Source organism: Ictidomys tridecemlineatus, chromosome 13, assembly GCF_052094955.1.
Source record: "Ictidomys tridecemlineatus isolate mIctTri1 chromosome 13, mIctTri1.hap1, whole genome shotgun sequence".
Classification (NCBI taxonomy): domain Eukaryota; kingdom Metazoa; phylum Chordata; class Mammalia; order Rodentia; family Sciuridae; genus Ictidomys; species Ictidomys tridecemlineatus.
The window spans coordinates 94,539,124-94,566,536 of record NC_135489.1 but is presented as its reverse complement, the minus strand read 5'-3'; the positions used below and the strand labels follow the sequence as shown (position 1 = coordinate 94,566,536).

The window sequence follows — 27,413 nt, the reverse complement described above, 5'->3', positions numbered from 1 at the left end:
TGCGCTTTCCTAATCGACACTTTTGTACAGTATACTAGGCTCTTTGGGTCATGAAAGGTTTAATCAGCCTTTGATTGTGAATTAAATCTCTTAATGCTGTAAATTATTTATCTCATAGAAATAATGTTAATGCGCTGTTTCTTTTTATATTTTTATCAGCTTAATAGTCCTGAGTCCCATCTTGAATGTAATAAGATTTGATGCCATTTGGCTTGCTGTGGAATCAGAAATAGGTGAGGATCGCATCTTCACCCTGCTTCCCCTGCCCTGACCAGGAGTCTAGCAGTGGGTCCACCAGCAGGTGGTGCGTGGGCCCTACCCAAGCAGATGGTGCTAGGGTGGGTGGGTGGTGCCATTCAGGGATTCCTGGGATTCCCAGGCCCAGCCATTCAGGAAGGTGGGCCCACCCTGGGTGCAGGCATGGTGGCCTTTCAGGAACAAGTGTTGGACCTGCCATCTGTGGGTGAGTGGTATTGGATCAACCCTGACAAAGGAGTGGAGGGATCCCAGCGTCATTGTGTAAACTGTTTCCTGAACAAGCCTTTCCTCATCAGAATGCTGAGGCCAGTTCCCTGCCTTGGCAAATGTTGTGACTGCTACATCAGATGACCAAACTGGTTTAGGAAGAAAAAATTCCTGGGACAGCCCTGCCTGGAAGCCTGTTTCTGACCCTGTTGGCATAGGTCTTCCTAGGAAACCAGGTCCCTTGTGGACAGTGTGTCTGTGGGGGTGGGGTTGTGTTGAGTGTCTGACGCACACCTGTTTCCAGGCTCTGCACAGGTTTGTCTGGAGACTGAAGGGCCAGCCTGTACGGCTGGGACAGGCACACTCTCTTTGTGCAGTATCCACAGTGCTCTCCATAGTGGACAGAGGGTGGGTGGTTTTCTTTTTTAAACGAAGAAACTGTTTCAGTTGGCATTGTCAGACAGCCAGGCAGCCCCTTGGGCTGCAGAGCAGGGTGTCTCCTCTGCAGGTGGACAGCAAGGATGTTTAGGACCTCTGGCATGTGGCCTTGAGGGGACTAGCAGGGACAGGCCAACCATGTGGCAAGTGGAGAGGGGCAGGCACTGACTTGGGAACTGCTCTTCAAGTCCTGTTAGTCTTCACAAGTGGACTGTAACAGAGTGTGGAGCCAGTGCCCATGCTTCCTTGGGACGGAGCTGGCCTTCCTTATGCCCAACAGCCTTATAGCCTGCTTTATAGAGGGGCACAGCAAGGGTGAGTGGCAGAGCCAGTGAGTGGCAGAGCCAGGACAGGAGCCCAAATGATGTGACTGCAGGCAACTGGGACATGCTCAGGAAAGGATATTTCCTGCACAGCAGCTTGTCGGGCTGGGGTCCGCCTGGTGTGGCCAAGGAGGAGGGGAGGGGATTCCTGTTTGGAGGTTGAGAGGCCCTGATGTGAACCCAGCTCTCCTTGCTCCACCTTGCTCTACCTCTGTGCTTTGCCTACACTGTTTCCTCCATCTGGGGCACCTCCCTATCCCCCAGACTCTGATCAGCCGCCTTCATTTCCTCTGCACCAGGCTCAGGGTAAGTACGGGATACCGCCCTTCCAGCATATGCTTACAGATTTTATGTAACGGACCCTAGAAAGTAGCATGCAAACGAATTGTTCCAGGTTGGTAGAGGTGCACGCAGGAGACAATTGGAGCATTGCAGATGCCAAAATCATGAGAGGGTGAGAACTGCTGCCACCTGTTTTATGGAAACACAGCTATTAGATGGTCAATGATGTTCCCTAAATAAAACTGAAGGAGGCATCTTGGAGTTAGAGTCTTGAAACCAGTAAGTTCTGCTTTTAAACTGCAGGAAGCACTTACCAGCCCTTGACCATTTCTGTTGTCCTGCTTCTGTTTCTGGCTCTCAGCCTCTGTTCAGGACAGTGGGAACCAGAGCATCTGGTGTAGGCTGGGGCCTGGCCATCAGGCAGCTCATTCTGGAGCCATCCAGGCTCTCATTTGCTGCCCCTGACCTGGGGTCATTTGGGGAGGGGGGTTCTCAGCATGTTGACACCCTGGGGTCCAGTGATGAGAACCTTGGCCACATCCTGAGTCAGACATGTGCTGACTGTTGGGGAGTTGACTCCTTCTGGGGCAAATGGAAGGCAGAGGAGAGCAGGGAGTGTGTGATTCCCTGAACTTGTATTTCAAGCCTCCTGTTGTTGGGGGCCAGGTGGGGCTGCTGGGGCTGCTGGTGTGGAGGCCACACGGGCTCTCGAAGTGAGTTGTTAACTGACTAAATCCTCACAACGATCACTGGTTGGAGGTATTATTATCTAGGTTACAGATGGGAAGTTGAGGCACACTGTAACTGGTGCCCATCGTGGCCACTCATCTCTACGCTGCAGCTCATTTCAGTGATGGACCAGCTGAGGTGGCAGGGATGCTGACCGTGCCGCCTGCCCAGGACTGGGTGTGGGGATGCTGGGTTCACCTCATGCATGTGACCCTAAGGCCCTGTTCTGTCAGGCCGCTACTGTGGCACTGCGTCATTCTGTACTGTGGCTAGACAAGATATCCTTGGCGAGGCTCTGAGCTCTGTTGTGCCTCAGTTTCTCTGTGTGCAAGGTGGGCACATGAGCTTGGTGCCCGTGGACCACAGCCTAGCTCACAGGCTGTGCTTGGTGTGCAGCAGCCGCTGTCATCACGCCATGGTTTCCACAGGTCACAGATACTGCTGTCATTGAGAGATGAGGTCATGTGTCCTGTACTTGTGTGATTCAGACAGCCCTTAGGGTGAGCAAGGAGGGGATAGCCCCGGCCTGGGTGGCCCCAACTGGACCCGCTGGGAGCTCTTGCAGTGGGACTCAGAGCTTGAGTGAGACTCCAGGCCTTTTGTGCTGGGGACCCACAGGCTGGCCTCACAGGTGAAGCAGGAAGGCCATAGAAACACAGCGTTTGCAGAGGTCAGGTGCTGTTGTTCTCTTGTTGCTCCCCACTGTCCTGACTCTCCCCTTTGGCCTCCCTGGGGTCTGGTGTAGCTTTCCTTCCTGCCCAAGCCCTTTCCTCCACCTTCAAGCCCTAGAGGCTCCCTACTGTCTTCCAGTGCCTTCAGAAGGACTCCTGGTGCTTTTCCCATGTGGTTGCTTATGATGTTCCCTCATCCACCTCTTCCACCATGTTGATCTTCAAGTCCTGCCCCCAGATCCCCTGTGATTTATTTTCCTGCCTTGGAGCTTGCCTTCATCTCCTGCCCCTGCACCTCCTCTACTCCCAGACCATCAGGCCCAGTGCGTGTCCTGTGGCCGTGTCCCAAGGGAGGATCCAGCCTCCCTAGCCATGGCTGGCCTGGCTCCCTGTAGGCACAGATGATTGCATCACGTCCATCTGGGTGTGGCTGACTAAAGACCAGGATCCCAGGGGGTGGGGAGGGGGCCTGCAAGTTGGCCAGGAGCAAACGTGGGCAGGCTCCTTCCTGAAGGCGCCTGGCTGGCTGTGACCTCATGCCTGGACTCTTGCAGCCCTGTTGGATCTTGCTGAACCTGGGCAGCTTCAGCACAGTGGGCAGGGTGTGTACCAGCAGCTCTGCTCAAGAGCTGCACCCTCCAAAGAGCCCCTGGGAGCCATCACCAAGGTGCTGCCTCCTCACAGCCCAGGTGAGTGCGCCCCTGTGGTCCAGGAGGGCAAGAGCCTTGAGCTTCCACCTGGCCCCTTAGGATTGAACCCAGGACTTCACGCCTCCACCACTGAGCTTTGTTCCCAGCCCTTTTTCTTTTTGAAACAAGGTCTTGCTAAATTGCCCTTGAACTTGTGGTCCTCCCGCCTTAGCTTCCCAGGTCTCTGTGATTACAGGTGTGTGCCACTGCATCTGGCTCTTTTCTTTGGGTTTCATTTGTTTGTTTTCTGGCATTTAGTTTTTTAACTTTTTATTGAGGAAAAGTATACAGAGCATAAATCAGAAGGGGATTTTATTTGTTATTTTGTGTGAATATAAAACATTTAATTTAAAAACATTCACACTATTATACATAAAATAGCTATTAAGATGTACATAGTGTAATCTATGGCAGACAGGTATCTTTTTTTTAAACTCTTAGTTATACTATGGCTAAGACTTGTGTCTTTACTCTTGGAAAAGCCCACATTCTGTCACAGGGATGTAAGGTCAAACTTAACAGCCCCACTTGTTAAACACTTGTATCAAGTCTTAACCAGGTTTATTGCAAAAGGACTCTGTATAATTATTTATCAGTTCTAGTACCTTAATAGCTACCCGACAACTCATTAAAACATAGAAACACGCATCCTGAGAAGCAAGAACATCAACCATCCTTTCTGCATATTAGCAACTTGTCACTCCTGAGGTCTGTGAGCAGTCACTTTTAGCTTTCATCCTGAGTGGAAGATGGAATGACTGAAGTGCAAGCACAATATATTATTAGCAGTTTCTTACCAAAAAGGTGGAGGGGCGGCAAAGTATAAATCAAAGTATGTTATAGAGTGTACTGTACAACTCCATAAAAACTGCTTTCCCATAAACTCTCTCCCCGTATCCAGCGAACCAGTTGGATGTCTTTGGGCATGATAGTGGTGAGTGTGGGTGGCACACAGATTGGTGTCTTTAGATAAACCCACCAGGTCCGCTTCACTAGCCTCCTGAAGCATACCTGCGGCCGCATTCTGAAACCTCAAGTCGGCTCTGAAATCCTGGGTGAAGCTGTCATCTGTCTCTGGAAAGGCAACTTTTGGATGAGAAGCTCTGGCAATTTCTGCCAACTGCAAAATTCTTGAAGTGTCAGGGTCCTGGGCCTGTAGTGGTGAGATTTTGTCACTTAAATGGTCAAGGGAATGCTTTTCCTGGTAGCTTTCATGTCCAGCTGTTGGGGGCGGGGCAGATTTCCCACCAGTGGCCTTAGGGAAGCCTGATTGGTTCAGGCTGTTTTCTACCCAACACCAAAACCTTGGACTGTGCTAAACTATTGCCCAGTGAAGAACTGAGCCGCCAAGCAAGAGAACAGGGCTGCCCCTGTGAGTGACTGAACTGTTCAGTGCTCCCAGAAATGTGTTTTCACCCAATAAGCTCCAGATCAAGAATTAAGACCTTAAGGGGCTGGGGATGTGGCTCAAGCGGTAGCACGCTGGCATGCGGGTGGCCCGGGTTCGATCCTCAGCACCACATACAAACAAAGATGTTGTGTTCACTGAAAACTAAAAAAAAAAGGAAATAAAATTAATATTAAACACACACACACACACACACACACACTCTCTCTCTCTCTCTCAAAAAAAAAAAAAAAAAGAATTAAGACCTTAAATCTCTCAAGTGTCCTCTAGGCACTGACCCTCCCTGTCCCAAAGGGTCACTTCTAACAACCTAAGTAAGCTTTACCTATTGAAACTTTATATAGAAACTTTATACAGATCTGTATGTAAAGTACATGCAGCTTATACTGTAGTTTTCTGGTATCTTTCACTTTATATCATAGGAAATACATCTCTGTTGTCTATAGCAGTATCCATTTTTCATTTCTGCATAGTATTCTATTGCATGAATACACCACAATTCATTGATCCTTTTTCTGTTTACTTGGAAACTTGCTGGTATAGGCTTTTTTTTAAAAAAAATATTACTCTAATTGTAGATGGACACAATATCTTAATTTTATTTATTTATTTTTATGTGGTGCTGAGAGTTTGAACCCAGTGCTTCACGGGTGTGAGGTAAGCACTCTACCACTGAGCCACAACCTCAGCCCCTGGTACGGCCTTTTGTAAATAATGTTCCTATAAATGTGTTTTTTCAGGGTTCCTCTCTAGTACATGCCTAGGAGTGGTAATGCTGGATCAGAGAACAGGTGTGTGTTTAGCTTTAGTAGATACTGATTTCCTAAGTGGCCCTACAAGTTGTAGTCCCCCACTAGATTAGGAGAGGTCCTGGAGTTTAGGCAAAGTTGTGTCCTAGTATTCCACTGATGCTGCCGTATTTTTTTTTGAGCAACTGAGGGAAGAAGTGAATGCACAGCACCAGCTGCAGAGGACAGTTCTGACTGGGCCGGCTGACCTTTCCTCACAGAACTCATCAGATGCCAGCCTGCGCCTGTGGTTCCTGGGCTAGTTTTTTAAAGATGGAAACTGAAGTCATTGGACTTGTCTTTTTTTTCTTTTTAATTTTTTATACCTTTATTTTATTTATTGATTTTTTTTATGTGGTGTTGAGGATCAAACCCAGGGACTCGCGTGTGCAAGGTGAGTGCTCTACCTGAGCCACGACCCCAGCCTGTCTTTTTTTCTGTAGTAGGCATTTAGTCTTATAAATATCCTAAGTACTTGCTTATTGACATGCCTAAATTCTTATTTACATTTCATTTGTATTTAGTTAAAAATACTTTCATTTGGGCCAGTGCTGTGGCACATGGCTTGGGAGGTTGAGGCAGGAGGATCGCAAGTTAAAAGGCAGCCTCAGCAAAACTGAGGCGCTAAGCAACTCAGTGAGACCATGCCTCTAAATAAAATGCAAAATAGGGCTGGGGATGTGGCTGCATGGTCCAGTGCTCTTGAGTTCAATTCCCAGTGCCCTGCCCCAGTACTATCATTTGACACATGGGTTACTTAGAAGTGTGATATTTAGTTGCTAAATATTTGGGGATTTTATAGAAATCTTTTATTAATGTAGATTTTCACATGTCCCAGCATCATTTGTTAAAAAACTATTTTTCTATCATTGAATTATCTTTGTACTCTTGTCAAAAATCAACTGAGCATATGTTTAGGGTTTATTTTGGATGCTGTCTGTTCCATCGGTCTCTGTCTACTGCGATTCCATTACTACCCTGTTTTAAACACTACAGCTTCATTTTATGTTTTAATATTAGAAATTATGAGCCCTCCCTCTTTGTTACTTTTTCAGCATTCTTTTAGCTATTCCAGGACCTTTCTGATTCCATGTGAATTTTAAATTTAGCTTTTCCACTTCTTAAAAAAATGGCTTTGGAGTTTTGATAGGCATTGCATTGAATCTCAATTTAATTTTCTTTTAAAGAGACTTAAGTAATGAGAACAAGTCTTTTACTTTGACCAACATAGTTAGCCATTTCTGGTGTGTTTCATTCTTCCTTGTAGGTTTAGATTTCTGTCTGAGAGATTTTACTTCCATGCCTTGTAAAGCAGGTCTGTTGTTGGTAAATTCTTTTGGCTTTTGTGTGTCTGAAATCTTCATCTCACCTTGTTTGTGAGCAACGTCTTCTGGGGGTGATGGTCTGGTTAGCAGTTGCTGTGCTTTTTAGGATGTTGCTCCGTTGTCTCTGGCTTGTCATAGAAATCTGCCATCATCCTTTCTTTTTTCCTTTGTAAGGCATGTATTCTCTGTCTGATTTTAGTATTTTTGTTGTCACTGGCTTTGGACAATTTTATGTCAAACCTCAGTATAATTGTCTTCATGTTGTGCTTCGGGTTGACAAGCTGCTGATGTTTATGGGTTTATAATTTTCATCAAATTTTGGAAAATTTATAAGCTATTTTTTTGGGGGGAGTCATTTTTGTCTTCAAATATTTTCTCTCTTGTCCCCTTTTCTTCTCCGGTGTTTCTCCAGTTACCCATGCCGTAGGCCCCTTGAAGTTGTCCCACCCTTGACTGGTACTCAGTTTTGTTTGGTTTAATTTTGGATAGTTTCCTAGGGTAGTTTTGGGTAGGGTTCAGAGTTAATCTTCTTCTGCACAGTGGGTCCGCTGTTAATACCTATTTTTCTCCTCAGAAGGTCTGTTTGATTCTGTTGAATCTTCTGTCCCTGCTTAGCATGATGTACCTTCCCCAGCTCTTGACTTGGGGGACTCGGTTCTGGTACCCTACTTCTCGGCCCAGCTACTCCTTCCATGGCCACATTAGCACTCAGTGCTATTCATTGATGTTTCTTCCTTAGCTTGGTTTACTGTGGATCTCACCTGGTTCTTCAGCTTTGTTCTATGATGTAGTGGCTAGGAAACGTTGATTCTTTCAGGGTTTGTCTTTATTTATTATTTAATTTAATTATTGTTATTATTATTATTGACATTACTAGGACTTGAACCCCAGGGTCTCTGTACCACTGAGCTATAGCCCTTGCCCTTTTTATTTTCTATTTCAAGACAAGGTCTTGATAAGTTGCCAGGCTGGCCTTGAACTTGGCAATCCTCCTGCCTCAGCCTCCTGAGTTGCTGGGACTACAGATACGTGAGCCGGCCCAGGGTTTGTCTTTATCTTTTGCTGTGCCATACCAGAGCAGTGTTTAATCCTGACTGATTTTTGCCAGTCCTTGGAGGGCTCCCTCTGGCCAGTTCTGGTGGGAACTGGCTCTTGTTTTCAGATTTTGTGAGTGGTGGGGATTGTTCCCTCTGGCCCCTGTGTGTCCTTTCGCCTGGCTTCCTCAGCCTGTGCTGACCATCCCACCATCCTTGTTGAAGACTCGTCTGTGCACAGGTCTGCCTCCTCTGCCCTGCCTCCTGTCTTCCAGCTCCCCCTCCCCCTCCACAGGCCACCACTCCTCCCCCCCACCCCAGGTGACTTTTCTGTACCATGACCCGGAAGTTTCTCCTATGGGGTGAGGACCATTGTGTAGCTTCTATCATCTTGTCACTCATTCCCTGGTGCCAATGACCTGATAAAACTACTACTTATTATTCATTCATATTATTTCCATCACTGTTCAGTTTTTAAAAAATTTTTTTCACATAGGAAGTAGATGTGTTCCCTGTGGCCATCTTCTCTGAACTAGAGGCTCTGTTACTTTGTGTATGCAAAGCCATCTGGGGTACCCGAAGGCTCCAGGCTGGGAGCTTGGATGGAAGAGGAGATTCAAGGTCCAGGTGGGCAGGCCTGGACTTGACTTGGTGTGTCACAGCGTGTATCTATCGCACTCCAAGAAAGCCTCTGAGATGTCTGCAGCTCCAGTTTCAAGTTTGTGGGTGTGTCCCGAGCTGCACAGGTGCTGGCATCCAGTCCATGCAAGTCAGACCCTGCTGGCCTGGCACTGCCCTGTGCTGGCTTGTGGCCTACAGACACCCCTTATCTAATGAGGGACTTGGGGCGGGAACTGTCACTCAGGCTAGAAGCCCTGGGTTGGGGCCAGTTCCATGTCTAGCTTCCCTTCCCGTGTCCTGCACTGGGCAGCCAGCTTGGGTCAGGTGCTGTGCAAATGTAGCATTTTGTTACTTGGGCCCTTCCTGGGACCGGCATGAGAGTGTGGAATAGGAATCACAAAGATGAGCTATTTTGCGTTGGAGCACAGGGCATTGCTGGGCTGAGGGCAGGTGATCATGCCCCTGTCCACTTGAGAAAGGATGGATGACATGAACATCCATAGATCTGCTGTAGGAGTGTCACAGTGTGAGCCCCAGGCCTCCCCATGCAGTCCCAGAGCCATCCCTGGTTGTCCTACTGGGCTGTAGTGTCTCTTGGTCTGATCCAGTACTCCCCGTAACATGGGACAAACACACGTGGCTGCTTCCAAGTGTGCTTGCAGGCAGGGTCCTCTGTCCTTGTGATGACCTGAGGTGGGCCTGTCTTCCCTCTCCTCTTGGCTCCACTCTCGGCCCCATGGAACCTGATGCTCAGACCAGACCTTTTCGCTGGTCCCTGTCGGGAGGGAAGTGGGTTGCCCTCTGTTTCGATTAATGGATGTTAGAAGTCACCTGCTTGGTAGCATCCTTGTGAAACACAGCTTTGTACATTCTCCCAGTTGCTTTCTTGGGCTGAATTCCTAGACTTAACCATAAGTATTAAAGGAAGAAATTGTTCTTTTTTAAGACTAAAAAAAAAAAAATCATCCATCTTCTTGCTCTTTAGTAGCCCTTCTCTTGATTTTGTTCTGTGCTGTGGGCCTGGTGTCTTGTAAACAGAGGAGGGAGCAGGGAGGACACCTGCTGAGTGCCTGGCCCCTCACAGGGGCAGAGAACAGGAGACTAGGCTGGCCAGGGTCCTTAGGACGGGTATGGGCATGGCACAGCTGCTGACCTCAGAGTGTGGACAGACTTGGGAGTCCCGGGTTAGGCCAGCCCGTTGTTGGTTGCTCTTACTTAGGGGTTTCTCTCTGAGCCCCAGGGCTTCTCTGTCTGGGACGCAATGGTGTCTTCACCTCTGGGTCTGCACACACTGTGCTGGGCTCTGGCTGTTTTTTACCCCATTGCCATCCTTGGTTTCTGGGGCTCTGACTGCTCAGGTTTCTTTCAGAACAAATGGAGGGGGATGGGGCAGCATTAAGTGGCTGGGTGGAAAGATTTCTTACCTCTTGTGGGGGGCAGGGGCAGTGCACTTCCCTGAGCCTTGGTTTCCCTATTTGGAGTGGGGAGGAGGTCATGGTTATGTGGATAGCCTTGGGGTTGTTCCCCATTGGATCAGCCAGGCTTATGGAGTCTGACTCCTGATGGATGAGGCCTGGCACTTGGTCCCACTTAGAGGGAGATCCTGCCACACTTGTCTACATGATGTCCTGAACCCAGAACCTTGTTACTGTCCACACTGCTCCTAAGACCCTGTTGGTGTTCATTATGGTGAAGCGGGCTCGCACACACGCCACACAGCACCTCCCACACTGAGGCCCTCACCCCTAGCCTGCTCTCCTGCAGTGAGATCATCTCCTTGGTTCTGTGATCCTGGGACAGCAGTGTCATGAGTGTCTTATCTCCTGATACAGGCGTTTGGACAGGCGCACACAAACCACAAGAAGGTGGCTGCAGATGGTGAGAGCCGCGAAGAGAGCCTGATCCAGGAGTCGGCCTCCAAGGAGCAGTACTATGTGCGGAAGGTGCTGGAGCTGCAGACGGAGCTGAAGCAGCTGCGCAACGTCCTCACCAACACGCAGTCAGAGAATGAGCGCCTCACCTCAGTGGCCCAGGAGCTGAAGGAGGTTTGCTGGTTGGGGGGTACTGTCTGTCACCTGTGATAGTGGCACTGCATGGCAGGTGTGCCTTGGTGCTGTGCTGGCTTTTGTGACTTCTTCCAGGTTCCCCCCTTTCCTCAGGTCTTGTTCCCCACAGCTCAGAGGTGAAGGTATGAGCACTTCAGCATCTGGGTTGTGCCCAACTTGCTGGTGAGGCAGGTGCCCTGAGGAGGCCCAGACCAGAGAAGTGATCAGCCCTTTGTGGGGCCCAGGTCTGGTGCCCACAGTGTGCTCCCCTCACTGGGCACTCCCTTACCTGGGGAAGGTTTTATTTCTTCAGGGCGAGACCATTCCTGGAAGGTAGGCCTGCACCAGAGGAGGACGGTGTCAAAGGAGAGAGCTGCAGGCCTTCTTCAGGACCCTGGAGGAGCCCTGGTCCTATTTGTGGTCTGTGGCCATAGGGATAAAGATGGGCCTGAGAGCCTGGGAGACGCCTGGCAGTGCTGAGTCCCTATGACCAAGGCGAGGGTGTGGACAGTCCTGGGCGTCCCGAGTTAGGCCAGGCACTCTGTCACCAGGAACAGCAGCAGACACAGAAATTCCCACATGAGCTGCAGTCCTGATTGTGGCCTGAGCTTTTAGCCTCTAGGTTCCCATGGAGACGTGTGGATACTAGCTGTGCTCTTCACTGGGCCTCGAGACCTGGATAGGCCTTGTCTTCAGGGTCAGCCTCAGTTTCCCACCTGTGTACCCATGTAGTTTCTAAAGCCCCTTAGGGGACACCCATCTTCTTTGACCCCATATCTTTCAAGGGCTTTTGGGCCTATTTTAGCTGTGAGAGCCCCACCCTGGGCCTGCTGTAGCTGTAAGACCAAGAGGTCAGCAGATCATGGGGTACCAGGGTGTGCAGCAGCCAGGGCCCCATAGGCAGCTTGCAGCCCAGCATCCAGGAATTTGGGGACACTGGCCCTGGGGCCAGTGAGCTCTGGGGGCCTGGGGAGGAGCTGGACCTGGGGCACAGCCCTCAGATTGTAGCCACAGTGGTGACATCATTTCCCTGGTAAGTGCTGCTCTGTTGAGGGTGGGAGACGAGGCCATCCTGAGGGGGAGACTAGCCACATCTGCCCCTGCTGCCATCCCTTTTATTCTGGCTCCTCTTGTCCTGCAAAGCCAGTGCAGGGTTGGGCAGGGGCTCTCTACAGTCCAGCACATCACACCGCCTTCCTTGGCAGCAGAGAGGGCTGGGTGACCCCTGCTGGGCCGGAAATGAGTTCAGTGAGTCAAAGATGGGAGGGGCGGGAGAGTCCTGCTGTTCCTGTTCCTGGCTCAGGAGGAAATCCTGAGTCTCCCTGTGTACCCCTGCCCTCATTTCTTTGGGTCCCCACCTCTGTCCTTGGTCCTTGTGCCTGTGGCACTCTGTCCTCTTGGGCTTGGCCTCCCATGTACCTGGCTGGGAAGCCCCCCCCCCATGTCTGGACTCCCCCCATTCCTAGCCACTCCTCCTGTCTCCCTGCTGCTTTTGTGTCCTGGTCTGAGCCACTGCTAAGCTCCTTTGTGGCCATGGCATGGCTGTCCTCTCTCACTGCCTGAGGCTTGTGCCTTCATGGGTTGGAGAGGACACACTTGTGTCTTCCACCCACTCTTCTTGCTGGCCCTCAGTTTGCCCTTTTTGACCCACTACCTTGCCCCTGACAGCTTCTCTGATCCCCCCACCCCTGGCCCAGTGACTACGGGTTAGGTGTCTGTCCTCCTCCACACCCAGCCCCCCTTGAGAACATGTGAAACTTCATGATACCAAACATGCTTAAACCTGTGTCTGATCTTCAGACCTGGTCATCCTGGTGACCCTACCAGTGTCCTGTCACACATGAGGAAACAGGCGTGTGAAGTGGCTCTGGGGTTCTGTCTCCTGATGTCTGTGCTGTGTAGGGGACCTGAGGTGGACATCTTGTCAGCTTTCTGGGGGGTTCGGGGCCCCTGGTAGGTGGATGAGCATCTTAGGAATATTCTGGACAAGATTGAGAGGGACATGGCCTCATTTCCCAGATGGCAGAGGCCAGAGAACTTCATGCGGGCAGGGAGAGCAGGGCCCCGTGCATACACTAAGGCCTAGTGAGCTGCCGGGGCTGCCTTGTGCCATCAGGGCAGACATAGTGTCCTGGGTGGGTGGGGTTGGGGACTCTGGGGGTTCAGTAAGGAGGATAGCCAACACCTCTGCATACTGGCTCTTGCTGGGTGGTCCCAAGGAAAGGGAAGCTGGGATGGAACCCAGCTGGTTGGATCTAAGTCCGTGCCCCTGCCCTACCCAACCAGTGTAGTTCTTCACAGAGCAGAGTCTGTCCTCTGTAGCATCTCTGTTGTGCTGATATCACACCAACTCACCTGTCACAAGGTGGTTACCTGGGGAAAGCTAACCCTCCAGTGGCCAGTCAGAGCCTGCTTGAGCTCTCTGCAGTTGGGTGTGTGCTGGGTGGTGGTGCCAGGCGGCAGGCCAGCTGAATCTTGCTGCCCACGCAGGCGTGTCAGGGATGGAAGGAAGCATGGTTGCCCTGGAATGAAAATGCAGGTGTTTGGGTGCCTTCGCTGCCATGTGGTATTGCCAGGCCAGCGCGTGACTTGTGTATGCCTCTCTGTTCTTGTGTCTTACCACAGGGCCACCTACCCATAGGCCTGCATGGGCCCAAACACTCTTGACCAGCAGAAGGCTCTGTCATGGCTGACACCCTGGATTCCCTGCCTAGTGACGGTGCAGATGCAGAGCTTCTAGAGTGTTCTACCATGGCCAGGCTGGTGGACGGTGCTGAGGACTTGCACAGATGGCACAGATAGGGCCACAGCAGTGGAGTGCTCCCCGTGTCTGGGGTCCCTAGTGTTACCAGGCTTCTAGCCTGGCCATCTGCTGCTGTCTTTAGTTGGGCACCTCGCCATCTTTCTGCCCCTCCCCTGAAAACACCTCCAGCCCTTCTCTCTCACCACCTGGAGGATCTCCTAGGTCTACCAGTTTTGATGCACAGACCTGGGGAGTTGGTGGGACTCAGGACCTTTCCCTCAGCCCCCATTCCACCTGAGCAGCCATCCACCCGTCTGAGCACTGCTGCATGCCATGAGCATTAGCAGAGAAAGGGCAGGGGTTGGGGAGCACTTCTGGCAGAGGGGCCTGAGCCCCCATGGAACATGAAGAGCCTGGTGCTTTGGTTGCATGGCACCTCCAAGCTGTCGAGAGGGGCCTGTGGTCCTTCCTGTGGCTGTGCTGGGGCTGTTTTCTCTCCCTCCATCCCAGCACATGCCTCACCCGCCCTCTCCTCCTGCCCGAGGTTTTGTGAGACTTGGCCTTCTCTTCCTCTCTGCGTGTTGTCCCTTTCTCTTGGTGTTGGCTCTGGTGCCTCCTTGGGTTACCTCAGGAGAGGGCTGTGTGTCACTTTGTCATAAATTTTAAATATGATCTTTGTTCTGAGTGGTAAGCATTTATTTCTCAGTGGATCTTATATCCTGACTCCCCCTTCCGTGGCCTTCCTTGTTTCTTTCTTTCTCTTCCTCTTGTGTGGTCTTGTTTCATTTTACTGACCCAGCGCTGCTGTTTTGTGTGTGCCTGCGTGGCATCTTGGAGTCTCATCAGTAAGGTGTGAGCCCTTCAGATGAACGCATGATAAAGTGACTAGAAGCAAATCCCACATAAACTGTGAGTGTGAAGCATCAGTGAGGACAGAGCTTTGGGTCCAGGGTGGGAACAGGGCTTCTGGTTAAGGGCTCTGGAGCAGGGGCATTGTTAGCCTGGGGATGCTACCCGGGCACTAGGAGCAGGGGACAGGAAGGGAGTAGAGTGCAGGGAGGGGATAGAGGCTTGTCTGGGTGTTGAATTTGCACCCAGGGAACATTGGCAGTGTCTGGAGTCACCTTCAGATACTACAGTGTAGGAGGGGCTGCATCTGGTGGACAGAGCTCAGGGAATTGTTGAGTGGACCCTGCAGCGTCCAGAGCAGCCCCCATCGCCAACACCTGGCCCCGAGCATCTCCAGGGCTGAGGTGGAGGCATGTGGTTCCAGGCGCGTGATGTGGGCATTAGCAGGTTGAGAATTCCTGCAGTCTGGGTTGCCTCATGTTTACCCTAGCCCTGCCCAGGCCTCTCCCTTTCTGACTCCTCACAGGTGACTTGGAGCCCAGAACAGGCTTTGTTGAGATTATGCACACCCTGTGCAACTTATCTGCTTACAGTGTGTGATCAGGAATTTTAGCAAATATTTACAGATGTGTGCCTTTCGGTAGTCGTTTAATTATTTATTTTTGTGTGTAGTGCTGGGATTGAGCCTAGGGCCTTGTACATGCTAGGGAAGCCCTGCACCCCCAGCCCTTAAAGTCAACTTCAGAAGATTTTATTGCTTCAAAAAGAAACCCCATTCACAATCAGTCCCATCCCCCTGGCACCCACTAATCCACTTTCTGTCTATGGATTTGCCTGTTCTGGACATTTCATATAATGGATTCATACAACGTGTGGCCTCTTGTGACTGGCTTCTTTCACTCAGTAGAATGTCTTCAGGGTTCATTCGTGTTGTAGCAAGCGTCAAGACGTCATTCCTTATTTTGGCTGAATACCATTCCATTATATGGATAGACCACATTTTGTTTACTCATTCACCTGTTGATGGATGTTTGGATTGCTTCCACCTTTTGACTGGGAACATTTGTGTACAGGATTCTGTGTGGATGTGTGTTCGTTTCTCTAGGTTAACTGTTTGAGCAGACGTGTGCCATAGCATCACCATTTACTAGCCCAACAACGGGGTGACCCCATCTTACAGATGGAGCGCTGAGGCTGAGAGCAGACTGAGTCACTTGCCAGGGGTCCCTCAGCTTTAAAGGGCTGAGAGAATCTGACTCAGGACCATGTGCTCTTCCCTACACACCATACTGCCTTGGGCTGCTTCTCCCTGTCAGGTGGCCACACTGGTGCCCAAGGGACTGGATCCTAAGTCCTGGTGCTATGGTATGCCATGTGTGTCTGCCTACACTGAGCTCCTCTTATGCCACTTACAGGCAAAAATGGTGGGGCTGGCCACAGAGGTCACTCATGCCCACATTTTTACTGCTCTGGCAGATCAACCAGAATGTGGAGATCCAGCGCAGCCGCCTGCGGGATGACATCAAGGAATACAAGTTCCGGGAGGCCCGCCTGCTGCAGGACTACTCCGAGCTGGAGGAAGAGAACATCAGCCTACAGAAGCAAGTGTCTGTGCTCAGACAGAACCAGGCGAGTCTGAGGGTGTGGGTGGGCACACAGATCAGCTCTGGGTCTCACCCCTCTTGCCCACCCCTGTCCTCTGTCTCCTGTCTCTCTCCACGCACCTGAGGCCCAGAACCAGCACACTACAGTGGGGGCAGGGGATGCAGCCAAGAGGGCCTCGACTCTCCAGGGCCACAAAACAAAGCCTGTGGCTGCAGTGCCTGCTGACCGTCGGCCAGGCTAAAGTGTAGAGAAGAGACCAAGAGAAGATAGAGTAGTGGCACCAGAACCCTCTAGGCTCTGTCCCCTCGCGGGTGCTGGCATGATGCCTGAAATATTGCCATGCCTCCACTTGCAGCAGGGATGAAGAGGGCCCTCTCTGTGATGACACAGGTGCCCGGGCTCTGGGGACCACTCAAGGCCTGAATGTGCCTCCCCCTCTCCGAGAGCCACAGCCCTGCAGAGAACTTTTTCCTCAAGAAATTCTAAACTTTGTTCAAGACTGCTTTCCTCCGAACCCCTCTCCCATCCAGCTCCTCTCAGCAGAAGGTGTTACCATCAGTAGCCCAATATTTATATCCTGGGTGAGCAGCTTGTGTGTTTATGCCACAGTCTGTGTTTACAAAGGCAAGTGGGGAGCAGATTATGCTCCCTAGGAACTGCAAGGACAGCTCATAGCCCCTGTGCTGCAGTGACAGCTCATGCCTGCATGTGGTAATAGCAGTTGTCCACGAGTAGGTATCGTTTGGTCCTTGGTCATTACTGTCTGTTGAAGCAGCCCATAGCATCTGAGGAGGAAGTTGCGAGTGGGAGAGACCCTGTCTTTGATGAAGTCACCCCTTTCCCCAGCATTCCTCGCCTACCAGTTTTGGACACTGAGGTTCAGGTCTCCACCTCTTGAGAGCACACCCTAGGATACGATGCCACCTGTCCTGTCCAGAACCCATGGATTCATTCAGTTCTTCATTTTATTGGTTTTTTTTTTTTTTGGTTTGGTTTTGAAAAAATATTATGGACTAAGGCATGTATTTTAAAATTGCCCAAAAATGGGGGAAAAAATTGTCCAAATGTCCTGACTCCTCACATTAAGCATCAGTTTATGTCCTCTCTTTTCCTGTTCACTGCAAATACATTTTCAAATCAATGAGACTGATTGTGCTTTCCACCCACCCTCTAATTCCCTGAGGCCTGCAGTTCTGAGGGTTTGGTGCTGAGACATTCTCCTTCAGGGGAATTTCAGTTCCTTCATTTTGAAATAATAGCCATAGCACACATAGGAGTATATATTTTATGTGCCTTAAGATTCTTGGTTGGCTATTAATGTTAACTAAGTAATTTTGTAGATTTTTTTTTAATTGTAGATGGACACAATATTTTTATTTTACTTATATGTGGTGCTGAGGTTCAAACCCAGTGCCTCACACATGCTAGGTGAGCGCTCTACCACTGAGCCACAACCTTAGCCCCAATTTTGTAGAATTTTAATCAACACACTTGGTGATATTTTTAAGAAACCTTGTAGAAATTTGGCAGTATAGATGCGTGTTCCCAGGGCCATAGCAGCGCAGGCTGCCCGTGTCTGGCGTTGGTGTTGCCCACCCTCATGGTTCCTGCTAGTGGGCTGGGTGTTTCTGTGCATGTGCGTCCCATGCCCTGGAATGCTCTTGGCATCTACATCCCTTGATGGAGTAAATGGCATTGGCCTCTGCTTCCTCTGCAGGATAGTGCTTCACCATGAGGGTCACCTCACATTTTGTGGTACATTCTACTGATCTGTCAGACCTAAGCAGGGCCTCCGAGTCACCTTGACGAGGAGTATTAATGCTCTTTCTCAGGTGGAGTTTGAGGGCCTCAAGCATGAGATCAAGCGCCTGGAGGAGGAGACTGAGTACCTGAACAGCCAGCTAGAAGACGCCATCCGGCTCAAGGAGATTTCAGAACGGCAGCTGGAGGAGGCTCTAGAGACACTGAAGACGGAGCGGGAGCAGAAGAATAGTCTGCGCAAGGAGCTGTCGCACTACATGAGCATCAATGACTCCTTCTACACCAGCCACCTGCAGGTCTCCCTGGACGGCCTCAAGTTCAGTGATGACACTGCTGCCGAGCCCAACAATGACGCCGAGGCCCTAGTCAATGGCTTTGAGCACGGTGGCCTGGCCAAGCCATCGCTGGACAATAAGACGTCCACACCCAGGAAGGATGGGCTGGCACCCCCCTCCCCCAGCCTCGTCTCTGACCTGCTCAGCGAGCTCCACATCTCTGAGATCCAGAAGCTGAAGCAGCAGCTGGTGCAGGTGAGCAGGCAGCCCCCCCCCGCGCCCCCCAGGGCTGGCAGATCTGCACGCACCACGGCAGCTGGGCTCCCCTGGCACCTTACTAATGTTAATTTACTCCCACTGATTTTAAATGGTGTCATTAGTATGACTGAAACTCCAGTAGAATGGAGTCCCAAAGAAGGAGGCTCCTGATTATTAGGTGAGGTTTGACACCTATTGCTCATATTGTTCCTCAGTACCCACATAGTGTCCCTGTGAAGTGCATAATGCTGGCTGGTATTACATGTCCCCTCACTCCAAAAGACCACAAGCCACAGTGACAACAGGGCCATGTGTGGGCTCATCTCCTGGGAGATTGCTCTTGATGCAGCAAATAATCAGGTGCCTTCCACAGAGTGGGGCACGACAGTTGGCAGAGCCCCTGTCATTCAGAGCAGAGAGCTAGGGCAGCGAAGAGTCCCCATCAACCTGCTCTGCCAACATGTTGCTCTGCATTCTGAGCTTACTCTCCTTCAGTAGGGGTGGAGGGAGCCCTTAGGGATGACCACCATTGCTGGGGATGGGAGCATTCTGAGGATCTACTGCAAATTCTGTCCACTTTGCACCCTGCATGTTGCTGAAGGCCTGGTCAGGGAACCCCCAGGCCCATCCTGGCACAGACCAGGATGTATTGCTGGCCCACCCTGGAAGTCCTCTCACAGGCTTTCCTGCTGTTGTGCCTTTGCAGATGGAGCGGGAGAAGGTGGGCCTACTGGCCACACTGCAGGATACACAGAAGCAGCTGGAGCAAGCTCGGGGAGCCCTATCCGAGCAGCATGAGAAGGTGAGCCGCCTCACAGAGAACGTGAGCGCCCTGCGGCGCCTGCAGGCCAGCAAGGAGCGGCAGACAGCCCTGGACAATGAGAAGGACCGCGATAGCCACGAGGATGGTGACTACTATGAAGTAGACATCAATGGGCCCGAGATCCTGGCCTGCAAGTACCACGTGGCCGTGGCCGAGGCTGGTGAGCTCCGTGAGCAGCTCAAGGCACTGCGTAGCACACACGAAGCTGCTGAGGCCCAACACGCAGAAGAGAAAGGTCGCTATGAGGCTGAAGGCCAGGCACTCACCGAGAAGGTCTCCCTGCTGGAGAAGGCCAGCCGCCAGGATCGGGAGCTACTGGCCCGGCTGGAGAAGGAGCTGAAGAAGGTGAGCGATGTGGCTGGCGAGACGCAGGGCAGCCTGAGCGTGGCCCAGGATGAGCTGGTCACCTTCAGTGAGGAGCTGGCCAATCTCTACCACCACGTGTGCATGTGCAACAACGAGACCCCCAACCGTGTCATGCTGGACTACTACCGTGAGGGCCAGGGAGGGGCCGGCCGCACCAGCCCTGGCCGCACCAGCCCCGAGGGCCGCGGGCGTCGCTCACCCATCCTCCTGCCCAAGGGGCTGCTGGCCACAGAGGTGGGCCGAGCAGATAGTGCACCTGGGGACAGCAGCCCCTCACCCAGCTCTTCACTGCCGTCACCCCTGAGTGATCCCCGCCGGGAGCCCATGAACATCTACAACCTGATTGCTATCATCCGCGACCAGATCAAGCACCTACAGGCTGCCGTGGACCGCACAACAGAGCTGTCCCGGCAGCGCATTGCCTCTCAGGAGCTGGGCCCTGCTGTGGACAAGGACAAGGAGGCGCTCATGGAGGAGATCCTCAAGCTGAAGTCGCTGCTCAGCACCAAGAGGGAACAGATCACCACGCTGCGCACTGTGCTCAAGGCTAACAAGCAGGTGAGATGGGACTGGCCTGGTGGACGCTTCTTACCCTGGTCTCCAACCTCCTCCTGCTGCAGGGCCTCTCTGGCTTCCTATAAGATAGGACTGACTCTGTGTCAGTGTAGGCTCCTGCCTTCTGCCTGCCAATGGCTCCCAGCTAGAGGGTGGAATGGGCGGGCACTCTTGAGGGTCCCTTCAACCAGAGCAGCTTGGCTAGAAAAACTTCCGCCGAGCGCCTTCCACCAACTCTGAGGTGGAAGTAAAATGTGAGATCCCAGCCTGATTGCCCTGGAGAGAGCCATGTGGACTTTGTGGGATCCCCAAGGCAGATTGCGGGGTGCATAGTCTTCCTATACTGGTGAGGATGGTGAGTGGAACTCAATGAGGAAAACTGAAATGAGGCATGGCTGCTGGAGCCTGTCCCCAGGGGTCCATGGAGGGAGGTGTCTCCCAGGTAATGTTCTTTGTGGGTGCAGCACACCTGAGACCCAGGGTGCCCCTGTGAACCTAAAGCATCTCCAGGACAGCCTCACACCCTTCACCTACTCGCCCTGCACCTGTCTGTCCCTTAGACGGCTGAAGTGGCCCTTGCCAACCTGAAGAGCAAGTATGAGAATGAGAAGGCCATGGTGACTGAGACCATGATGAAGCTACGTAACGAGCTCAAGGCCCTCAAGGAAGACGCAGCCACTTTCTCCTCGCTGCGTGCCATGTTCGCCACCAGGTAACTGCAGCACCCACAACCCTTCCTTTTTTTCAGCCTCTCCCTGCCTGAGGCCCACAGCCCTGCTGGCCTGGCAGGGCTCGTGTCCAGCATCTTCAGGGGCCAGTGCAACTCAGGGTTTGGGGAGGACTGCCCCAGTCCATCCCTGGCATATGGCTCAAGTTGGTGAGAAGGAGGAGTGAGATACAAGGACCTGCAGCATCAAGGTCCCCAGCTGTCTGTGCCTCAGCTTCCCGAGCGTCTCGTGGGCAGGTGCCCAGGTGGGAACATGCCTGGTGGGCACCATTGAGGGTGTGCAGTCCTTCCCATTCTTGTCGCTGCCTGGCCTGGCCCCAGCAGCCCAGTTCTGTAGGCTCTTTCTAATTTTGCTGTTAGTGAAAACCTGGCAGATTCAATTAGTTTTGCTGTGAGTATAAGGAAGCTCAGGAGCAAAGGGACCAAGTGGAATGAGCTTTGTGGATAAACGGGATCCAAGAGTTACAAGTGCTAACTCGGGTCCAGTGGATGATAAGTCCTGAATTAGGTTATAAGGCTCATAACAAAGAGTTCAAGTTTGTAGATCCCCACCCTGCCTATTTTGAGGGTTCTGGGATAGTCTGAAGGCCACTCTGTGTTTACACCCCTCCCAGGCTGGGGGAGATCAGATCCCAAGATTGGAAAACGGGTCGCTTGCCTTTTACCATTCAAAGGCAGACAGCACCACCTGCTGGTAGGTGTTGGGATGGCATTGTGGGGGATATCTCCACCCTCCAACCCCTCAGAACCTGGTCAACCCAGCCATTTCCTATGGTGGATGAGAAAGTGGAGATGCTGAGGGTTGACAGGATGGGAGCTGGGCCAGAAACTGCTTCTTGTATCCCAGGCCAGTCACTCCCAGTTTCTCAGACTTCCATGGGGAGGCCCTGCCAGGGTAGACAGGGATGAGGAGAGTTCCAGGGTTTCTCTAGAAGTTTCTTTGTCTTCCTGGGATGTAGGAAAGTTCTTGGGGAAGGGTCAAATGACTCCTTGGCATATGGCATGTGGACCCTAGTCTTTTAAACTTGTTTTATTTAAAGACCTGACTTCAAGGGCTGGGGCTGTAGCTCAGTTGGTAATGTGCTTGCCTTGCATGCACAAGGCCCTGGGTTCCATCCTCAGTACCACCATAAATATAAATAGAGACCTGACTTCAGATGGACTCAGAGTTCTAAACCTGTGAGTAAGTCAGTGCAGGTATGTTACTGAGAGGGTGCTGCAGAGGGTGATTCACAGTAGGTGGGCACCCAGAGGGCAGGGATGTGGGACGGGCATGGAGAGGCTATGCTCAGTGCATGGCATGTCCCCCACCATCCTGTAGCCCTGAGGCTTAGCCTGCCTGATGTCTCAGCACTTCCCCCGGGCCCTCATGGGAGAGGGATGCCAGGAACAGAATAGAGTAGGTGTTTCTCTTTCCTCCCCAGCCTGCACCTGGGTGGGGCCAACGTGTCACAGTAGGTGGAGGCCCAGGTACCGGGATGGTGTTGTGTACAGAATCCACATGTTCCTTTCCCTGGCCCTGGGTGTTGTTCAGCACGGACTTGCCAAGTACCAGCAGTGTGCTTACTGTGGGAACAAGCCCAGTCCTGCCTTGGCTATATTCTCAGACCCTGAGAGCTAGTGATGTCTTGGGTACCTGAACCACCTTGTGGCCTTAAAGTCAGAAGAGCCAAATTGCTCAGGGTCATAACCTTTTTATAGGAATGTCTTTTAAACAAATGGCAAAATAGCCCTTCCCCCTGCCCCAAAAAGGCAAGACAAAATTTAAACCAACTTTACAGGGATGTGCTGCCTGGGACCGAGCACCCCTCTGACCCTAGTCGGGACTCCTGCCCTTGCTAGGAGAAATCAGAACTTGTCTCGTCCCTCAGCTCCTGCCCCAACTCAGCGGCCCCGTGAGGGACAGCCCTCCCCTGCCTGGCCCTTTAGCTGTGCTCTTGGTCCCCATAGATGTGACGAGTATATCACACAGTTGGATGAGATGCAGCGGCAACTGGCCGCCGCGGAGGATGAGAAGAAGACACTTAACTCCCTGCTGCGCATGGCCATCCAGCAGAAGCTAGCGCTGACCCAACGGCTGGAGCTGCTCGAGTTGGACCATGAGCAGACCCGACGGGGCCGTTCCAAGGCCACCCCCAAGGCCAAGCCAGTCACCCCGAGCGTAAGTCACACCTGTGCCTGTGCCAGTGACAGGGCTGAGGGCACTGGGCTCTCCAACCAGGTGTTCTGCAGTGAGAAGCACAGCATTTACTGTGATTAGGGCTGTGGGGGCGCCGCACGCTGCAGCTAACGTCTGCTTCACCTCAACTAACCCAGCAGCAGCGGGACAGCGGTGCTAGGCCGGTCTTAACGTGACTAATGCACAGAGGGCAGGATTCTAGCCGAGCAGCAGCGTGGGGCACATCTGTCACCAGGATGCTCCTGTGAGCTTTCTGTCGCTTCTTCCTCCTCAGCCCCCTCAGGAGCTCCTGGTGTCAGCTGTTGTCTTGGTGGGATCCCAGAGGTGGGGGTGGAGCTGTGCTCCATTACTGAAGACAATGCAAGAAGTGTCTTCCGGGGCCCCAGGCACTATCGGGAAAACGCAATGGAAAGAGTCCCGGTCCCGGTCCCGCTCCCTTGGGACCCACAGAGGGGCAGAACCTGAATTGAAACTTGCATGTTCCTCGCATGTGTCTAATGTCAGCACCTGAAAGCAGTTGTAGAAGGTTCTGGCATCCAGCCTCGGGATGGCTCTGCGGTTGGCATAGTTTTAAGGAAAGAGTTATGTTGTAGTCTTTTGCAGGATCTCACTGCAAATCACATTCAGGACAAAAGTACAGAATTTCATCCCCAGACCAAGAGAAGAGTGACCCTGAGCTCCTGCATTCTGCAGACAGGACTCACGTCTCAGACACAGCTGACTGTGGGTAGCACAGGAGAGCAGAGCTCAGCAGCCCTGGTTTCTGAGATTTACATGCTGGTCTGGTGGCCCTGTGAGGTCCCAGTTGGCAGGGCCCAAGGCCTAGGGTTTCCTTTTTTTTTAAAGAGAGTGAGAGAGGGGAGAGAGAGAGAGAGAGAGAGAATTTTTTTTTTTTAATATTTATTTTTTAGTTCTCGGCGGACACAACATATTTGTTGGTATGTGGTGCTGAGGATCGAACCCGGGCCGCACGCATGCCAGGCGAGCGCGCTACCGCTTGAGCCACATCCCCAGCCCAAGGGTTTCCTTTTTTAATAAGAAAAGTGTTCCAAGTGCCTGGCCAGTTCTTGGTCCTCCGTGTGACGCCTGTCCTGTTGTATTTGGATAACCCGGGCTGCCCATTTTCAGGCCTTCCTCCCAGGGAGTTTCCGACCTGAAGAAGCAGGGCTTTGAGAACTGCAGCCTGAAGTCTGAGCTGCCAGCGGGCTCGGCTGAACTGCAGGATACAGGTGTAGCAGAGCCCAGCCTTGTTTTGGGAGAGCTTTGCATGGTCCCGGGGCTGGTTCCCTGGCTGGCAGGTAGGAGGTGTGTGGTTCTCTATTTAGTGCAATTTGGGGGTGGTGACAGAGGAAAGCTAGCCAAGGGCTTTCTTATATGGGGAGGCTCTGTCCGCGCCAGAGCTGTGGCATCAGGCATCTGAGTTCACACGTTCTGAAGCAGAACTCTTCTCAGTATTTTTCTCCTGATCCCTTTGGGGGCAGCTGGACCTGAGGCTACTGTCTGTTCCCGATTACTGCTTCCCTAAGGGAAGGGGACTAGCGTTGCCTGGTGCGAGGCCATGTTGTCCTCACACAGCCGTCTGCCCACCACCCGCTCTTCTCTTTGGTGCCGAAGGTGGCTCGGTCTCCTCTGGATTCTGGACACCACACAGTGCAGAACAGCTGGGGTGCAGAACAAGCCATGTGTCCCCTGCATGACCATCCTGGGGATGGCTGCCCGCATGCCCACCCACCTTCTTCCTTGCTGTCTCCTCGCCAGGCCAGCACGCAGCTTCTCTTGTACTTGTAATGGGCTTTGCGGGCACTCAGAGCCACCGGTCCCCCTAACACACACGGAGGTCTCCCTCGCCAACTAACGGGCTCGCACATGCCCAGCACGATCAGAGTTTTAGTTGTCGAGTGAACAGGAAGCAACAGGTGACCAATTTCTAACTCTTTCTTGTTTTCTCCCATTTTCAGCTGTAGAGTAGCTGCTGGGGAGGACGTGGCTACCCGGCCCTGTCACACCGCAGCCCCTTCCCCTCCCCTCCCATGGCCATGCAGAGGAAGGAAGGGCAACCTAAAAGTCCACTTAGAAACGTTTTGGCTATGCCACTGCAATTCTTTTCAAAATAGCATTCCCCGAGGTTTTAATGGGAGTGAAAAAAAAAAAAAAGCTTTAATATTGAGAATGCTGCGAGCTACTGCCTGAAAAGTCCTCTGCTCGGCCGAAGAACCTGCTTCCACAGCCCCCGCAGGCTTCTCGGAGCTCACGGGAACGCCCACCGCGGGCCTCCTTAGTATACACGTTCCTTTTTTATCCGATCAACCTGTGCACTTTTGATATTTTGATATTATACTTGCTTCCTTGAATCCTCGAGTAGACAGTCTCAGATGCCGTGGTCTGTGGTCTGGTCCTGTAGCTGTCCGTCTTAGCTCCTGGCGTGTTGATCTGGTGTCAGCACGAGACAGAGCTGTGTGCTCCATAGTGTGTAGCTCTAGACTGGAAAGGAGGCTTCAACCCAGCAAGGAGCTCAGCTCGTGTATCCACGCTGTGGTTCAGCCTTTTAGGTTTTACGGCGTTTATGGCTCATGTTTGAAATTACAGATTTTAAATGCCATGTTCATTAAGAAATCCAGGGTATTTCGATTCTGGGGTTTTTCATATTGTATTATTATTATTCTTAGGAATAGTTCAATGTAACAAGAAGAAAACTTGACCTTTGCTCTGGTTAAAACAGTAATAGGCACTTGAAAAAAAAGATAAATTATTGAATGAGTAGTATTACCTACAAATTCCAGAATTGTCTGGGTTTTAGGACATTGTGAAGCATGACTGATTAACAGAATTTTATACAACTGTACCAGTGAAATTCCAAATTGGAATTGTTTTGTTACTCTGGTTGTTGTGCCAAATTGTGGTACACTTAGAAAATTCTACAGTTGTCGATTTTTTGGGTGTTCTATTTCAACGCCTTTTTGTTAGTAATCATTGCCAGTAGTGCCTTCATCAGTTAAGGGAGGTGTCCCAGCGAAGTTGATTCTCTACAATGTGCAGTGCTAATTGGGAATGCTGAAGGCCAGTGTGGACCAACAGGTGGGAGCGGCACTCACCTCACACCTGTACCTGGGCATCTTCATTGAGGGAGAGAAAACAGTGATTGTACAAAATTCTGTTAGTCAGTGATTCTTTACTTGCAAATTCAGGGGCTTAGAAAACAAAACCACAAAATCTTGAGTGTGTTTTGGGAACCAAATGGACTTTAATGGGACAAGCTAAGCAAGCTGTACGAACACCACGTTTGTAAAGAGCTGAGGGCGTTGAGAGAGCGAGCCGGCGTAGTCGGCACGTGAGTGGGGGACGAGGGTTAGCCATAGTATTCTTTGCAAATGTGAAAACAAGACATTATATCTTCTCTTGCTTGGTGTAACTAATCACTGTTAATTTCAGGAAACAGAACTCATTAAAGCTCCTTAGCAAACCAGGTCTGCTTCCTGTTCTGTTTGCTGAGTGAGGTTCACGGGTGTGGTCAGATTGGTACTATTGGAGGAAAAGAAGCTGTCCTCCATCCTCCAAAAAAAGGGACAAATTGTAATAATATAAATTGCAAGAATCAAAGAATTCTGTTTCCTGGAATGAGCATTTCTTATTCCTAGTTGTTGGGACTCCTATTTTTACCTTCTGTTACAGTGTTGATTCATAAGAAATATTGTTACATTTGAGATAACTTCATCTGTATGGGGTATTTATTTGCAATGATGTCTAAGTACTGTATTTTTTCTGTGCATTACCTTAGTGTCAGAATGTTGGTCTTTATTTTAAAGTCATATGCATGTCTTCCTGCCAAGGAACCTTTACACAGACCCAAACAAACAAATAATAATAAGCAAATGCCTTCAATTTCTGAGAAAATGAGGCAGAGCATGGAAAAGGAATAGGAAGGAGAAATTAATTGAAACTCTCTGGACACAGACATGTGACATGAATGTCTACAAAGCCAGCATGCATAGGAACAGCGGGCCTGGGTAAAGAGTCACGTTGGTAGGACCAGTAAATAAAGAATAATAAAAAGATGAAGCACATCGCTTGCCGTCTGTGGTTGCTTTGACCCCTGTTCTGAGTGACTGGTTCCAGCAGCACACAGTAAGGTCAGCACCTCAAAGCCCGCCAGCCTATCGGGTAACCCTGGTTCTGGGAACTGGAGAAAACATGGGGGTCCATCCTCTCAGGGGTGTGGGGAGGAGACAGTCAGGCATATCCCCCAGGGTCCAGTCGGCACTGAAAATATCCAGCCAAGGCCACCAGGATGTACTGTATTTGCACAGATGATGACTTCGAGTAGCCTGGCGTGTGGAAGCCTGGCCGGCTCTCTGGACCAGGAGTGAATAGATTCAGGCAACGAGGGTTACCTGTTTAACAACACAGAGCCTGTTTAACTGGGGGAATGTTCAAAGGTAAACTGGGAGCACTGGAAT

At 51.3% G+C, this 27,413-nt stretch overlaps 1 protein-coding gene across 2 annotated transcripts in view; it reads left to right on the top strand.

Moving 5' to 3' along the window:
• The window catches only part of Bicd2 (BICD cargo adaptor 2), a 47,956-nt gene extending 20,936 nt beyond the window's left edge, over nt 1-27,020 (top strand). The window contains exons 2-8 of one of the 2 annotated variants that reach the window (XM_005320873.4): nt 10,606-10,818; nt 15,887-16,039; nt 17,848-18,306; nt 19,016-20,056; nt 20,614-20,765; nt 22,731-22,941; nt 24,918-27,020. In XM_005320873.4, coding sequence (XP_005320930.1) covers nt 10,606-10,818; nt 15,887-16,039; nt 17,848-18,306; nt 19,016-20,056; nt 20,614-20,765; nt 22,731-22,941; nt 24,918-24,923 — 2,235 coding nt within the window. In that variant the 3' untranslated portion in view covers nt 24,924-27,020. Of the gene's footprint in view, nt 1-10,605; nt 10,819-15,886; nt 16,040-17,847; nt 18,307-19,015; nt 20,057-20,613; nt 20,766-22,730 lie in introns of both variants that reach the window. The other variant, XM_005320872.5, reaches the window with a different exon arrangement.
• The last annotated feature ends 393 nt before the right edge of the window (nt 27,021-27,413 follow it).